Source organism: Bombus affinis, chromosome 4, assembly GCF_024516045.1.
Source record: "Bombus affinis isolate iyBomAffi1 chromosome 4, iyBomAffi1.2, whole genome shotgun sequence".
In the NCBI taxonomy this organism is placed as follows: domain Eukaryota; kingdom Metazoa; phylum Arthropoda; class Insecta; order Hymenoptera; family Apidae; genus Bombus; species Bombus affinis.
The window spans coordinates 3,247,470-3,263,835 of NC_066347.1; the positions used below are offsets into that span (position 1 = coordinate 3,247,470).

Consider the following 16,366-nt stretch of genomic DNA (forward strand, 5'->3'; position numbering starts at 1 on the left):
GCCAAATGATGCTCTCCTCGAAACTATTCGACTTGTATCTGAAATATTCCTTGATATTATCAAAAACAAGCAAAATATTCTAGGTGATAAAGTTAAGTGGATCGCCTTGTATAGCTGATCACCTAGAATCCTCAGAATTTAGTCTTTTAGTCCTTGAACGCCAAATATTATCTCGTATGATATTATACCAGATTCGATAACACAAATTGGTAGAAATTCCAGTGCCTTCAGCATGTGATAGCATGACAGGAGTACTCAAAATGATGACACTGTCAAGCATTATGGTCGACCAATATCGTGTCCTTGGAGATAATAGTTTGTCGAATCACGTGTCATGCCCCTCATGTTATCAATATCGAATGCACCGCATTTACCGACGTTAATATCGGATTTCGTAACCTTGATGCCTTGCATATTAACTCTCACAGGTGCAAGGTCAATTGTATCGCGTTCCATTAAGCCGAGACAATTTACATGGTTTCAGACACCACGTGGGCCCCCGTTAACGAATCAATTAACGATTTCGATGTTACATTTATCACTTCCTTTGTCCTATAATGAACGCAACTTGATATTACCTTGTTCTGACAGGAGTGGAGAAAGATGCTCGACCCCACATGACTCGTCGCAACGCCTCTCCTGTTATGCCACGTTTCTTCAATTCGTTTATCGTCACTTTGCCTACGCGCTGTAAGCAGAAGCATTAAACATAAAGAGTTAAATTAAGAGTAACGAGATTAAAAAATTTCGGTGTAAAAATTCTACGAGAAAAGTGGAAGATAAGGCAAACTGCATTTTGCAACTGCATTCTATTTTAATTTCATTAAAAAATCCTGTAATATTGAAGTTAAATTAAAAATAATAAGGTGTAAAAGCAATTAGTTTTTAAGAGAAGAGAGAAAGAGAATGCAAATTAAATTAATACGTTTATTATAATTTCTTGGAAATACTGTAATATCGAGATAAAGAAAAGATAATTACAAGAAATACAGCTGATGAAAATTCATAACGCTACTTCGGTTATTTTTGTTATTCTAGTCGCTTAAAACAAAGATTTCGAAAAGTTTGAAATGTATCCGGACCCTTTAAATCGATTCGTTACTGTACAAAAATCCATTAATAATACTTGTTAAAGCACAAAGCTGATAGCTATAAAACGAGGAGAAACATAGGTTTGAACATAGGTTTGAACATGGATATCAACTCAGCGAGTTTCTTTCTATTTAAAAAGCACTATGTTATATGTGTAACAAAATCTAATATCCATAATATTTTCAGTACTCGTTATCGTCGTTGATAATCACATATGTGTAGTTGATGCGACGCTAAAACCTATTTAAAAAAAAAAAAAAAAAAAAGAAGAGAGAAAATGAAACAACAGAGGAAAACACGTCACCTTCCAATTAGCCACCGCGCCTTTGCGTTGCTTCGCCTTGGTTTTCGATTTACTTTTAATAACCAGGACTCCGCGCTGTTCCGAAGCGGGGTTGTTCGGGTCATCTCCAGGCCCCAGTTTAATACTGTATTCTTGCAAATAATTCTGCGCATCTTTTTGCGCGACTGCACGCTCCAGAGAAACCACGATTTTCGCCCACTGCAACCAGTTAAACGCTCTATAATTGACTGCTTCTAAAATTTTCTGACATTTTAGCTCAATTTCTTAATTAATTCTTAAATAAAAAATAAGCAGAATATATATTAAAAGTGATAGCCATTCAAAATAAGACCTTTACCAAATTTTTTGTTACACATGTATCATACTACGATTATAATATGACTACTTCATCGATATATCAATTTTATCACATATATATACACATTTTTTTAATATTTACATAACTCAACAATTTAATCATACTTCATCGGCATTCAAATACACGTGTATGACACTTAATTCTATCTGTAGACTTGCAGATCGACGCAATCGTATGATATACAAAACCCAAGGGATAGCAAACAATAGGATACGTTAATCCATGAAATCATCAATTAATTATGTCATTGTACAAATATTTACTTGCTTCACCCATTCCTTCTCGCTCTGCTCGATCACATGCGCGTAAGTGTTGCCCATCATCGCAATCAGCATATTCAAAAGCAGTATGGGCACCAGGACCATAAATATGGCGAACACCATCTTCGATAAATTAGGGTAGGTCGTGTAACCAAGGTCCGTATACTGAAACGGATAATCGTTTCACCTCGTTATCAGTATCGTCTCCAACACGCTCGAACGATCCGGAATCACGGGCAGCGGATCGATAAAAATAATCGTGTCGCAAGCAAACGTGCACTGCCATGGATTTACCAGCGGGAATCCAGCCGATTCTTCTGCTGCTTCGCATGTTTAATTCGACGTGTTTCGACGAATCGCTAGACGAACCGTAAAACCGAGCAACAATTTTTAGCGAACATTCTACGCTTTATAAAGCTATTTATGCGGTGTTGGCGCTGGCGTGGTGCAAATTTTTATTCGTTTGTCTTTTTAAGGCAAAAAATAAAAAGAAAGAATATACAACATAGGGAAACTGATGAAATAGACCGAAAAATGTAACGTTATTCGCGCAGACAATTCCTAATTGAAATTCAAAATTAATGCGTACCGTAGCGTTCTATGAGGTGAAAAAAAGGCCGGTTTTGCAGTAAATTTACACTTACCATTAGAGAAATTTTATTCGCGGATTATAAAGTAAACGCTGTAACGAAGATCGAAGTTTAACTATATTTCGTTTGCATCGCAAGTGTTGTGTTTAAGTGGCGCAAATTCGATAACCTTTCTCTGTATGAGTCGGTCGGAAGCTATGCTGACTAAGTCGGTAAATTAAAATGCATAGAAAAATGACTATTACAAACTTTATCTCTGGAAATTTTCCTTCGAATTGACAATTATTTCTGCAATCTTCTTGCGACAAATACGTTTACGAAAATGAGATTCTTGTTTGAAACATCGAATACTAGTTTTGTACGTGGATAATGTGAAATTGGTATATTTCTAAAAAGTGGAATTGATCAGTTTGAGGCTCGTATGACAATATCTCTCTAGACGTTAAAGCTATGAAAATGTTGATGCGGATGTAATAACACGCTTTACGATAAACAACATAAAACGAGTAGACGGTGAATACGGGCTTTAAATGTTTTCAAATTTCTTGCATAAAAGCTGAAGTAAGAAATTAAATTCCGATTTAAATTCGTATTAAATTGCCCTAAAATACGTAAATACAACATAGGGAATCTTCCCTCTACAAAACGTACATTGAATTCGAATCTTCACGGGAAAGTTTTTTTTCACTCGGAAAGTTTGCCAATTTTTATCCAGGCATCAGTTTTTCAAATTCGATAATCTGCCGATAGATCGTTTCCCGTAGACCAACGATTCTAAGCAAATGTTTCACAGGGAATAAATTCCCTCCCCTTCGTCGCCCGACAGCATAATCGATTCGTTAATTACGCGGAAGATATACGAGATCTCGGGGAAACGCGGTGTGGCGCGTTATTTTCTAGCAGGTCCGGGGGCCGGGTCGTTGAATGTAATTCAATTAGCCACGGATACAGTGAGTGCGCGTTGCGAATTGTCTTGATATTTCATCGGTGAAATTCGATTAATTGAAACGCAGGAAACCACGCCGCGAGGCGAGCCAATTTTTCCCTACGCGCGTGCCGGCTTGCAACTCGCGATCTATCGATTGCCGAACGAGCGAGTGTTTCTCTTCGCCCCTTCTTTTTTCCCTTTTACGCGTGCCCGGGAATTGCACGTAGCGCGAATGTTACATTAAAAATGAGTTTTCTGCGTTGAATATTCTCAACTGCGAAATGACGACTTTTTTTCCTATTCTTGTTTATGGTACAGTGGCTTACGAAAGTATTTGAGCGCTCCTGAAAACTTTTTATGACCGTGACATAGGTCGTGTCGCTTTTTGACGTTAACTTTAAGCCTGTAATAATAATACTTATATTTATCGTTAATCATTGTGTACTTTATCATCATTTTTAGCGAACCTCTACGATCTCTCGATTAACTTTTTTATTGCATTTTCCAAACATTTGCGAGGCTTTGAATTAAAAAATACCTAATCTATTATCAACTTGATATGTCCGCTATCGTTGGCCTTTCTTTAATAAATATATCATGCACGTTATATAAAACATTTTGAAATCTCATTGGCACTGTAACAAGACACAACTATCGCGATTATATTTGTAAAATATGAAACAGATTTGGAAATGTATGTGGCAGTTACAAGATACTCATTGGAAGCGTAACTTCGCAAACATCACATATCAAAGTAATTGAACAATCAATTACTCACTATATTGTATCTTTAAAGTTACTATTCATGCTGTATAATAATCACTCACTAAAAGTAAAATACATTTTCAAACCGGTTCCAGTGGTTTCAGTACTTTCACTGGTTTCAAGATAGTTGCGTTTCGTTGCAGTGCTATCAAAATTTCAACAAGTTTCGTATAATGCAAATAATTTACTCGTAGAAAAATTCGGTGATAAGCGTTCGAATACTTTCGTAAACCATTGTACATCGATTCAAGTCGATACCGTTCATACTGAGAACCCCTGTTACTTGGAAATTGAATTTTCCTGAAACCGGAAGAATAGTTCTTTCATAGTATTGTTGTACCGCTGGTATCAAAGAATTATTCTTTCATTTTATTTATCTTTTTTCCAAATCTCCCCATTCTCTTTTTGTCTTCAACGAATAACATGGAAACAAGAATTCTTTGATAATTCATTTTGTTGTAGCAATCCAGTTTAATGGATTGGAATACATTTACAGGATGATCGCGAAAAAAGAAATTAAGTTACTTGTTATCTTAAATAAAAAGTAGTGAAACTTTGCAATCCGAATTGAAGATACTTCCTTTTTCATATTCATTAGCGACGAAATTTCAATGGTTCTATATAATTTTCTTTCATATCGTAGAAAATTAGATTTTAGTGATTGGTAAATTTTAAGTAAATCTTAACTGTAGCTTTGTAAAACTTTGTAAGATATTTTTTACTAGATTCTCGTGAATTATTAGTATTTTATTATTATTTTATATAGAAGCATCATTGCTAATAATACGAAACAATGATATACTAAAATAAATATAATTACAAATTAATAACACGAGATAACAATAAGGTAATCATTAACTAACCATTATGTCCTAATCGCCTTTCACCTATTATACTTCTTAATAATGAAGCATTAAATCATTAACAAGAACCAATCATTTATTTTATTAGTATTTTATATAAAAACAGCAACATTAATAATACGAGGTAATAATACACTAAGATAAATATAACTATAAAGAATAATAACGCGAAACAATGATAACGTAATAGTTAAGTGATTATTATGTTCTGTTAGCCTTTCGCTTATTATAAGCCTTTAATAACCAAGCGTCGAATCATTGTCAAAAATCAATCAATAAATTGAACGTTTATAACAACCAATAATATTTTTACACCGACTTAATGTATTCCTATAAATTATACTGGACGTTATTAAACTCGTACGAACGATTCAGGCAATAAATCAAACGAATTACTTTGAAAAAATAAGAAGAACAGAAGATTCTGTCGCTCTAACAACGTCACAGTTTCTTGTAATCCGAAACGGACCAACGTTTAACCAGAAAAACAGGAATGGCAAGTATCTCTGATTGAAACTGATTTACGAGCAACATTTAAATTCTTAAACCTTCCACGGTAACCGGTACAAAAAAAGCTGTGCTGGAAACGCCGCTGGGAGTTATGCTCTCCATTGACATGCAGGCACGATTTACCAAATTGCCCGATCCTTCTCAACATTTAACTTTTTCCCCCTATCGAAAATGCCGCGACTGAAGTTATGTACATATGTACATAGAGCACGTAACAATCCGCACAATCTTAAAAAAGAAAGGTTGCAAACGTTTCAAAATTTCCTTTCACTCTTTTCAAACGTCAGTTTCCTTTACGCGTATTGGAGGAAATATTATAAAGAAATAAACATGATCTCGATCGAACTATAATTCGTATGATGACGAAAAAGAATGTAAGACTTTTTCGATTCTGGAATCATTGGTTATTTTAACTTCCACTTATTTTTTCCGAAATACCATTTCGGTAAAGGAAATATTTAAAAGTTATCTACTAAAGGTCAGAGAATGTTCGATGAAATAAGAAGAAAGGTATTGAATCATTATTGAAGATACAATAAAATCGAACATGTAAACGGGACAAAACAATAACGTGTATTTCGTTTTCGTCGCTAAAGTGATTATTAAATAGCAATTCAATTTAAGAACCGTGACGATCATATTACATCAATATAACGTACAATGTATATTTTAATTCCTTTCAACTCTGTATAAATACTTGTGCTATTGCTCGTACTAATTGCGAATCTATTTAGTTAGTAGGAAGTAGTAGTCAATGTAAGTTCAGTAAATATGTCCTTACAACGTAACTGGTAACGTAATAGTGTGTGGTTACTAGTAGCTAATAAGCCGCTGCGACACTAAACAAACAAATTAATAATAATAACGTATAATAACGTATTAATAATAATAATAATAATATAACGTATATATATTACGTATGAAAAAATAGCGAAACTTCGTCTACTTCTATTTTCCTCATAAATTTATCATTTATAAGAATATCGCAATGCCGCGATAATAAAATAAAATGATTAAAATAAAATTTAATATTTAACAAGCACAATCTCGTCATCGCATATAACACTCTCAATCCTGATTTGTAGAGTAAGCAACGTACATAAACGATGTTTTATCAGGTCCTCTCAAAATCCAAAAACTGTCAGTTAAATTATAAAAGAACGAAGTTTGTTCACTGCCAAATGATTAAGTAATTAATAATTCCCCTCTTCAAACTTTCTACTTCCTGATTTGATTTCATAAAACCTTCTTTGCTTCGTTCTGGCATAAATGAACGATACACGAGAATCATGTAAATACAGTGCTCTGTTACGTGCTGTGTTGTTAAGCGGGTGATGGCCTTAGTCCGCAACGAGCATTTCACTCAAAACCTTGTTCGAAATGCGGTATGTTCATAGTTATGAAAGGACAGAAGTAAAAAACGGGGATAAAGAACAGGCGTGCATCCTTGCAAACATGTGTGCACGTGAATACATACAACGATAGTCAAAATAACCGCGACAATAAAACGCTGATTTATAGGGAACGGGGGAGGCTTACGTTATAATCGCCGAGGGTTATCTGAAACAGTGCCATCCAGGTCGAATGATAGGAACTGTAGAGGGATGATTTCACTCCCGGGAAGCCTTTGTACAAAAAGTAGAACGACTGGCAAAATCCGAACAGCACCACCATGTAGATTATCCCAAAGGTCAACATGTCACCGGTTATCATACTGTAGACCATGGTAACGAATGGACCGGTCAACCGGATAGCGCTGTTAAAACAATCGAAAGATATATAAAAAGTATATATGTGTATATCAATGGCCGTACGATAATGACGCGTTAAAACGCATCGACGATCAGATATCGCGGTTGTATCGTTTGTCTGCGCACAGATTTCGTCGTGCGTCCTTCTGTACGAATGCAAACAGCCAGAAAGGGTGGAGAGAACGATAGAGAGCTGGTATGTATTACTGCACTGCGGTTTTCGGTTCACTTTTGGCTTAATAGTATCCTGCTGTTGCTAAAAAATTCTCCTTCCTTAATTTTTGCTTTATTAACTCCACTTTTGTATTTACAATCTGTCAAGAAGAGACGATAAATAGATATATGTAGTTATTTTGTTACAGTAACATGCGGTTTTTCACGAAAGAATCTTTCCTAATACGCGTGAATTTAGATTTCGCTTGTCACAAAGTTGATTTTTTCTTTTATTTTTTAATACTACAATAGTCGTTTTGATTAGTAAAACAAGAGTGAGACTAAACTATAAAAATTGCAGATCCGTAGCAGTAAACCGTTAATTGTATTCGAATAAGGAACGCTGCACACAGGGTACAATTTATGCAACAATGAATTTAGCGCTAGTTAATGTGTAAGTATAACGATAAGTATTGTTATCCAATCTAAGTAGTTAAGCATGTATCTGTGAGAGCTCACCCCAGAGCAATTAGATTAGCCCCAGCGTCATTACGGTTCAGCTGTTACGTTTACAGTATTATCAATGTTATGGCGTAATTTTTGTAAAAAGAAGTTTTAGGCAATGAGCGTTTTTTTTTTTTTTTTTTTGAGAAAGAAGACCTTGTACGTGTGTGCTATTGTAGTCTTATCGCGGGAGATAACAGCCGACATGATCGATGGAACTGGATGCCGTCGTGAAAAAGCAGCGTTAAATGTTAAAGTGTCCAGGTTTAACGCACCATAAAAGAGAGTAGTAGAAAGAACAGAAAGAGAGAATACTGGATTATACAACCACAATTTGGGTCTTATGGTTTTGATTCCAGGGAAAGGTTGATTATACTGGTCTGACAAAAAATTCGTCTATGCGTACATTTTTCTATCAACTTTTTATTATTGACAATGCTTTGTAATAGTGTGACACGTTCACGACTTATTATTTCATGCATGAGTCCATACAGCGATCTATTCCTGCATCAGTCATGCTCGGGGTCAGAAATCATATTCTTCTTTTTACACATTACAAATGTTTCTCTTTTATTCGCTCATTTATTTTTTTCCAATAAGTTGTAGAGAGAACATATACAATAATCGCGTTGTTTGTGAACAATAAGTATCAGTGAATATTTCCGTATTGTTTCTATACAAGTTGTGCGGAGCGTTTTGTTTTGAATAATGGCGAAACAGATTGTCTAACCATGGAGTGCTTCGGTTCAGTTAGCGTAGTTTGCTTCCCAAAAGAGAAGATACGTAAACCTTCTAAGTAAACGTGTTCTTTTATGAAGCTTATCTCGATAGCTTGATACCATACATCAGATGTAGTATTGATTTTGGATAAATTTTACCTTTGCACTACTTGCTCTTGCATATCTTATACTTCTTTATACAAAATTACAGCTCGAGCAGATTTTTTAATCTGAGATGAGCTTCTTATTCTATTGTACGTACCAACACTAATTAAACTAATTAAACTACATGGCCCCACGCTTACATACGAAGAAGATAGTTTCTGCTTACAACAAGCACTTTCTATTCTAAAAAGTTATTAGTTATCTTGCATCTTTCACCATAGCTACACAGTTAACATAAAATAATAACATTCTAAATGATAATACATGTTGCGTTCTTTACGAATTAACTTCTGGCACGAGACGTAAAATTAGCATTTTCGTAGCTGATCATTTTTTCATGTGTTCTAAAATTAAATGTTGCTTGTGAAAGGGTAAATCTAAAATTGGCTATCCTAGAATTATCAGAAATATATAAATTACCAGATCTCTTTTAAAATAAGGATTTTTGTCCTTTTCACATTTAATTACGCTATGGAAAAATTTATGGTTTATACCATAGTCCATACCAATCATTACACATGTTTTGTGCATTTAGTTGATAAATGTACGATCCTAAAATGTTCAAGGCTGTATTAATATTAGGTTGTCCGAAAAGTGTCTTTCTTTTACAGACACATCTTTGACAACAACGCATCTTTATACAAACATGAAACCTAATCTGTCGAACATTATGATCTTTACTTTGATAGAACAAAATGGATCATACATAATTCAATACAATAATATAAAACGGAAAATGTGCATCCATTATTTCCTTATAAAATGAAAGAAACTTTTCGGACGATCTAATAATTTTGAAATAGAAATTAAACTAAACTATCTGTAAGAAGAAAAGAGGCAGAGATTCTGCATTAAATATTCGTGGAAAAATATGTATAGGTGAAAAATATAAATTTGCGATCTTCAAGAAGCGCCACATCGTTCTAGTAATTTCCTCTCTATTTTCCTTTCACTTTATCTCGTATCTCAAAGAGATTCTCGCTTTTCAGCGAGACGCAGCTTTAACAACGATGAAGCGTCACTGTCATTGGGATATCGATGAAGTCTCGTGTTCCTTTCAAAGGTGCCCGTGCATCGTGCAACAGATATCGATCCTTTCTGTGTTTACTGTCAACGGATGCAGTCGTATATAACGTGAACGTGTTTAACGTCAGTTTGTAGACAGGAAGGCAATGACTGGCGTTTGATTCCTGAATACAATGCGATTACGAAGACACTGATCTTCTAACTATCGTTACCAGTGGTTCATTAAAGTTACCCGAAAAAAGAGACATTTAAAAACATTAAAGATTAATATCGAATGACACTAATGATAATTTATCAATTTATTATTGGCGAGAGAAAATTTGAAGTACAGAAATAAAACGATGGAACAAGCTAAATACGTAACCATTTTATTCTATATGTATATCATGATATTAAAATCGTAGAGATATGACAAGGAGTGAAATTTAAGCCATTCGTTTGAATTCCTAATAACTTTTGTATCTGCATTAAACACAAGCATTATTTTCTGTGTAATTCATCGCAATTGCTTATTATTAATTGCTCATTATAAACTTTTCCAGGTATTCGATTATTTCTTTAGAAGCAAATATTCTGGGAATTTTACACAGAACTTGTCATAATGAAAATGTAATAAATATAGCAAAATCAATTCAACATATTTATCCGGTGGCTGAATTTTATTAATTATTGCCTGTAATACCGTGTGTTTTACTTAAAATAATTAAGATCGTGTCCACTATACCGTTAAAACATAATTCATATGAAAGATCCTTGTCAACCCGTCGATGTTTTACATTCAAAACAACGAGATAATTAGCTTATGTTTCCTTTTCTATCGTTTATTATATTAAATTTTCATAAAAATCAATGCAGTAGAGTCATTATCCAGACGCTTATTATCCGAATACCTTAACATCCGGAACATTGGAACAAAGATAACTATTAAAAGCACGATCGAAATCCATAGAACCACAAATGCATATTTCATGTAATAAACATGGTAAAAGTTACAAATTTTAATAACTATTAAATTAATAAAAATCAAATAATTACCAGCTCATAGCTTGTCCATCCCTTCAACAACCGCCCCACTACAATACCCATACCTCTACCAGGCTGCGTAATTTATTCGCGAGCCACGCAATAGCTCCAGACAGTGAACATAATTGCGAATGACGTGGATTTGAACCTTGTAGCGAAAACCTAGTGGCATAGTGCGTAATATAAGAGATCACATTGTACCTTTCGAGTTTGTCATCGGTTTACAGGTCATTCCGAATGGACCGTGGACAAGTTCGAAACAAAATGCCGTGAAGAGAGATAAAGTTACTCCTATTACCAGTGCTATCGTGTTGTCGATCGCTCGTCACGTTACCTGTTTCGTCGGCCGTTGATTATCCGATTTACCAACGCGATCGGCGTTCAATGAAATTGAAGCAGCGCGTAATTCAAGTCGAAATCGCGCACGGGACAGGACAATGGTCGCGTTTCCTGAATCGAGCGCCAGCCGAAATCGATTTTCGCGACACCGCCAGACAAACGACAGAATGGAACATTTTTAATCTTTCGTTAACACGGATAGACTCTTTCGTTACGTTTTCTCTTTCTTTCTCTTTTCCCTTCTTGTTGATAAGGATTTAGAATCGTGTCGACTTCCGATCTAAAAATCTACAGACGTGCAACATGACATATAATGCAATTAAATTTTATGGGAAGCTTATTAAAAGGAGAGTCGATGCATATGGAAGTCATGTATAGCTTATCCGTGGAACAAAATTCATCAGAAGTAAGCTAATTTACTGGATTAAAACGATCTAAAGGATCAATTCTTATTATTCGGACATTCAGTGGATTTAGGGAAATAAAAAATTAGATTTAGAACAATGTTCTAATGTTATTAATTTAATTGACTTTTCATAATATAATAATTCAATTTTGAACTTAGTTCTGTTCAAAGAATAATTATAAAAAGTTCTTTTAAGAATAATAAGTGTGTGATATGAATCGTAGATCTATCTCAAACTGTAATAGATAACTATAAAATCAGTCGTAAATATTTGTCAAAGAAGCGAATCTTCCTCGTTGCTTAATCCAGATTTTATCAGTTTTACACGTCGTTAGTATTTAATTTGTTCCTTTTTTTCACTTATTTTGATTTGATATAGCGTACGGGTAAATTGGCGGAATTAGATTATATAAAGAATAGGGAATTATATAAAGTCAATAGAGAAATGACAAAGTGGAGGCATCGATCCAGGTACCATTAACCAGACCGACAGCTCGCTTCCGTTAATCGATCGGTGACCTTATCTTGTCAAGAGTTACCGATAGTCATAAATCTTCGGTTTTTCCTAACGCGCGAAGTTCAAGGGAGGGTACAGTCGCTGTGGAAATTAATAAAATAGAGATGCACGGGAGAGTTACGAAGATGGTGATAGTCGGAGATGTTGGATAGTTGTAATCTATGGAAACTGGTAATCTTTTATATGTTTAGAACATGTATAATGACAGTTTGTGAAACTTTTTTATATATATTGTATAAATTTGTTGCTTCTCCTTTCTGTTTATAGGTATCATGTTCTAACCTGATTGTATATTGTTTAAGAAGAAGCTATTTTTTGTGATAGGAATGAAGATATATAATGGTAACATAAAATCATAATCTTATATGTTTTAAAATTAGAAGCTGATTTTTATCGCATAAAGAAATATCGTTACTTTGAGCGTGGAATATTTTTCACCATTTTCTTGTATCTTGTACTTTATCGCTGAGTAAAGGTATATCTAAATCTGACTATGATTCAAAGTAGTGAAAAGAAATGAAAGTACAGTAAGTCTGACATCAATGAATTAATGAAGTGGCAAGATAATAAGTACATATAAAATATTTCTGATTTAAAAAGAAACGAGAAAGATATATATATATATATATATAATATAAATATATATATATAATAATATATATAATATATATATATATATATATGCATAATTATTGTTTCATAAATAACAACATTTTCATTTTATATATATAAATCAAAAGAACGATTTATCAAAATATATTCTGATACCAATAAATAATAATAAAACCATCTCATCTAAATAAGCAATAACTAATGGAACCACAGATGCACTTCTGTTCAAAACGCAACAAAAATGAAGTCGGACGTACAAATCCCTCTGGATGAAAAGCTTATAACAGCAAGAGATATTAAAAAGCCAATAAGAAGAAAAGTATTTTAAATTACAGCCTGTTTTGAAACGAATAACACAAGAACATTAAACAACTACGAATTTAAGCTACAAAGAAATAAATAAATTCATCTAAACCAAAAGATCGCTTGCGATTCAAATTTCTTAAAAAGATCATTAAAAGATATTGAGTTTCTATAAAACCCTCTATAATTTCATGCTACTCGCGTTTATATATTACAGATTCGTTTATATTTGAATAGATCTACTTCAAACTAATATTTTATTTGCGTATGAGTGTCATATTACGCTACTTTATCACTTAATTAGTACATCCTTCTATTAGTACTCTACTCATAGAACTAACTAATTTACGATATTCAGACAAAAGTGGGAAATTGCAACCAATCATTTTCCTCGCAAGGGAACGAGATTCGAGTTAGAGATAGATTTAAACGATTTTCGACATTTCCTATCGTTAGTATATGTACGTATGAAGAAAAAAAGAAAGATAAGAAAAAAGTAGGCTGATTATAAGCGAGAATAGAAGAACGAGGAAGAAACGAGCACAGATTCGTTTCTAGAGGGAAGCGAAACGCTGGCCTCGCAAACCCGAAGCTGGTAGCATGGCTCGACGTAAAAACAGGTTTTATTTCATCGTGTTTCCTTCTCTTTTTTTTCTCGCATTTTCCACCATTTTTTCCTTCCTTCTTTTTTCCAACTGTATAACCTGAATCTCAAGCAACATTTCTCGTCCCTTGCTCTCTTCTGCGGGTAATCGAGCTTCAACAAACGGAGAATGATTCCGTAAAATTCACGGGTGTACGGACGATGACAATTATTCGACGGTTTACCGTAGCCGCGACATTTTGAAGGACGATGTTTCGCGGAAATTTACATCGACAGGCTGACTCGTCGTCTCTGTTTTATGTTGTACGCTCGCTACCACCGATTTATACCCGTTCCTACGCCACTGTCTCGTTATTTCACGCGCCATTTGTATTATTTAGAAGTTATTCGACGCATCCGATTTATGTTCGACTCCTCCACTGATTTGATTGGTCGCGCCGTTTTTATCATACTGCGCTGTACGAAAATCGATGGGAACGGTGTGTAATGTCGTTTTAAAATATTATCATTTTATAAACTGATTACAACGAGTATATAACGAATCGTATAGGACGTCTATAAACTCCACGTCTATAAGTATCTAGTCATATCGTATAGATAATAGATATATGATAAGAATTAACAACCATCAAAACCCACTAGTTACTCCATTTCTTGACACGTCGGATCAGATCCGCAGGCTAAAAAGACATTACCCCTTAGATTTAAGCATTAGATTCAACTAGAATCAAATACACGATAAACACTTATTAAACACGACCACGCCAGAAAAATTTACTTATAATTCTCAATGAGAATTGGTTGTAAAATTCATCCAAATAAAAAAAAAATCGTATAGATCGTAAAATATAAATTGTATACATGAACGAAAAATTAATAACTAAAAACAATATTTATTATTAGACTACGGATTTTTTATGCATTTGTAGGGAATTTGAAGATGTAAAATTTCAGAAAAAGATCATCCAACGTATAGTGCTTTCTACGTATAATACTTGAAAGGTAATGCAAATTTTTTACCAAGATTATTATTATTTTTAATCATATTCTCAGAAATATGAATGTGCATGAAAATCCGCAGTCTATTTATTACCTTCTTGTAAAATCACATTATAAATAATCAAATTATTTGCTCTTTAAAAAAAGGTTAAATACGCAAAGTGTTTCAGTTGTTCGCGGTCAAACTTTGTCAGACACTATGGGTATAAAATTTTAAAGATGTTATACATTACAAATGTAGGTCATTTGAAGATTTATTGAAATGACAAACAGTCGAAAAGATTAGCCTCCAATATCACCAGATATACCACTTTTATGTGTACCTTTATGCATGGGTTACGTTGGAAACAAGGGATATCAAACAAATACGCAATACGTGTAGCGAACTGATAGCAAGATTTCATCGACCGATTCAGTGATATGAAACGAAATCAAAATGAACTTCTGGTATACACATCTGTACTGATCCTATAGAATTAAAATCATTGCAGACCCTTTCATGAAGTATTTTTTTATATCGCATCCTGTTCACATTTTGTAACAATAATATATATCTACAACATTCAATATTAATTTTGAATATTAATCAATATAATTCTGAAAATTAAACATACGTCTGTGGTACGATTTTGCCAAGTCTCATTTATTGCCAAAACACGGTTTTGTGTTATATCTGTATATTTTATATTGTATGTAAAACAATGACGTGACTTATTTGTATTAAAGCGAATACCAAACAATGACGAGATTCTTATATAAAACTCTTGTTCATTCCTCTAGCTTCTTCTCTCCTTATTCCTATATCTGGTATAGTTGGATAATTCCTGAGGCTTTCTAAGCGCTTGATACGTTTAGTGTTCCTGGAACGTGATGCAGATTCTGACGGAACCATTTTGTTCTCCTTTGGAATTGCAAATAGAATTTCAGAGATGCTTAGCGTTTACGTTGTTTCATTGGCATATATATTAGATAATATTTTTTCAACGAAAGTTGTTACGTAACTATACAGTATAATTTTTTCGACGTGTTATTTTGTTTCCTTTTCAGAACTTATCAACATTTTATCGCTCATCTTTTTAATTTTCCAATTAATGTGAATATACGTATGTAGGGAATATTACCAGCGACATATATTTTATTCCTCGTAATCAAATAAAGTAACTTAAAAATGCTATTATTTTTGTCATATCCATTAAAAAATATACATTATGAAAATTACTTTCCCCAATTTAAAGAATCGTGCACACGATTTATTACGCCAGACTTCTGCGAGTATACCGATCGGCTACTAACGAATTAATTGCCGATTTGATGATCTGTTGGGTCTCTAAAGACTTAACTTCTCGTTAACACTGATACAAACATTTAAACGCCGTCCCCATTTGTCAAATATTTCATAGAAATAACCAACGTTTAATTCCTACTAATTACGTAAATTCAATGAAACCCACTCTGAAATTAAAATCTAATCAACCGAATTTTCATAGGCTCCGGTCTCTCATTAGTATAGACACGTTAGTCACTAATTACGTTAAAAATACATTGTAATTCTTAAAGAAAGAGAAAGAAGGAAAA

At 33.8% G+C, this 16,366-nt stretch overlaps 1 protein-coding gene across 2 annotated transcripts in view; it reads right to left on the reverse strand.

Annotated features, from left to right (window-relative positions):
* Nucleotides 1-16,366, reverse strand: part of LOC126915774 (transient receptor potential cation channel subfamily V member 5) — a 68,503-nt gene that overhangs the window by 21,658 nt on the left and 30,479 nt on the right. For both annotated transcript variants that reach the window (XM_050720780.1, XM_050720781.1), the window contains exons 6-9: nucleotides 7,210-7,426; nucleotides 2,018-2,179; nucleotides 1,397-1,594; nucleotides 579-688 (exon numbers count right to left, since the gene is read on the reverse strand). In XM_050720780.1, the coding sequence (XP_050576737.1) occupies nucleotides 579-688; nucleotides 1,397-1,594; nucleotides 2,018-2,179; nucleotides 7,210-7,426 (687 nt within the window). The remainder of the gene's footprint in view (nucleotides 1-578; nucleotides 689-1,396; nucleotides 1,595-2,017; nucleotides 2,180-7,209; nucleotides 7,427-16,366) is intronic.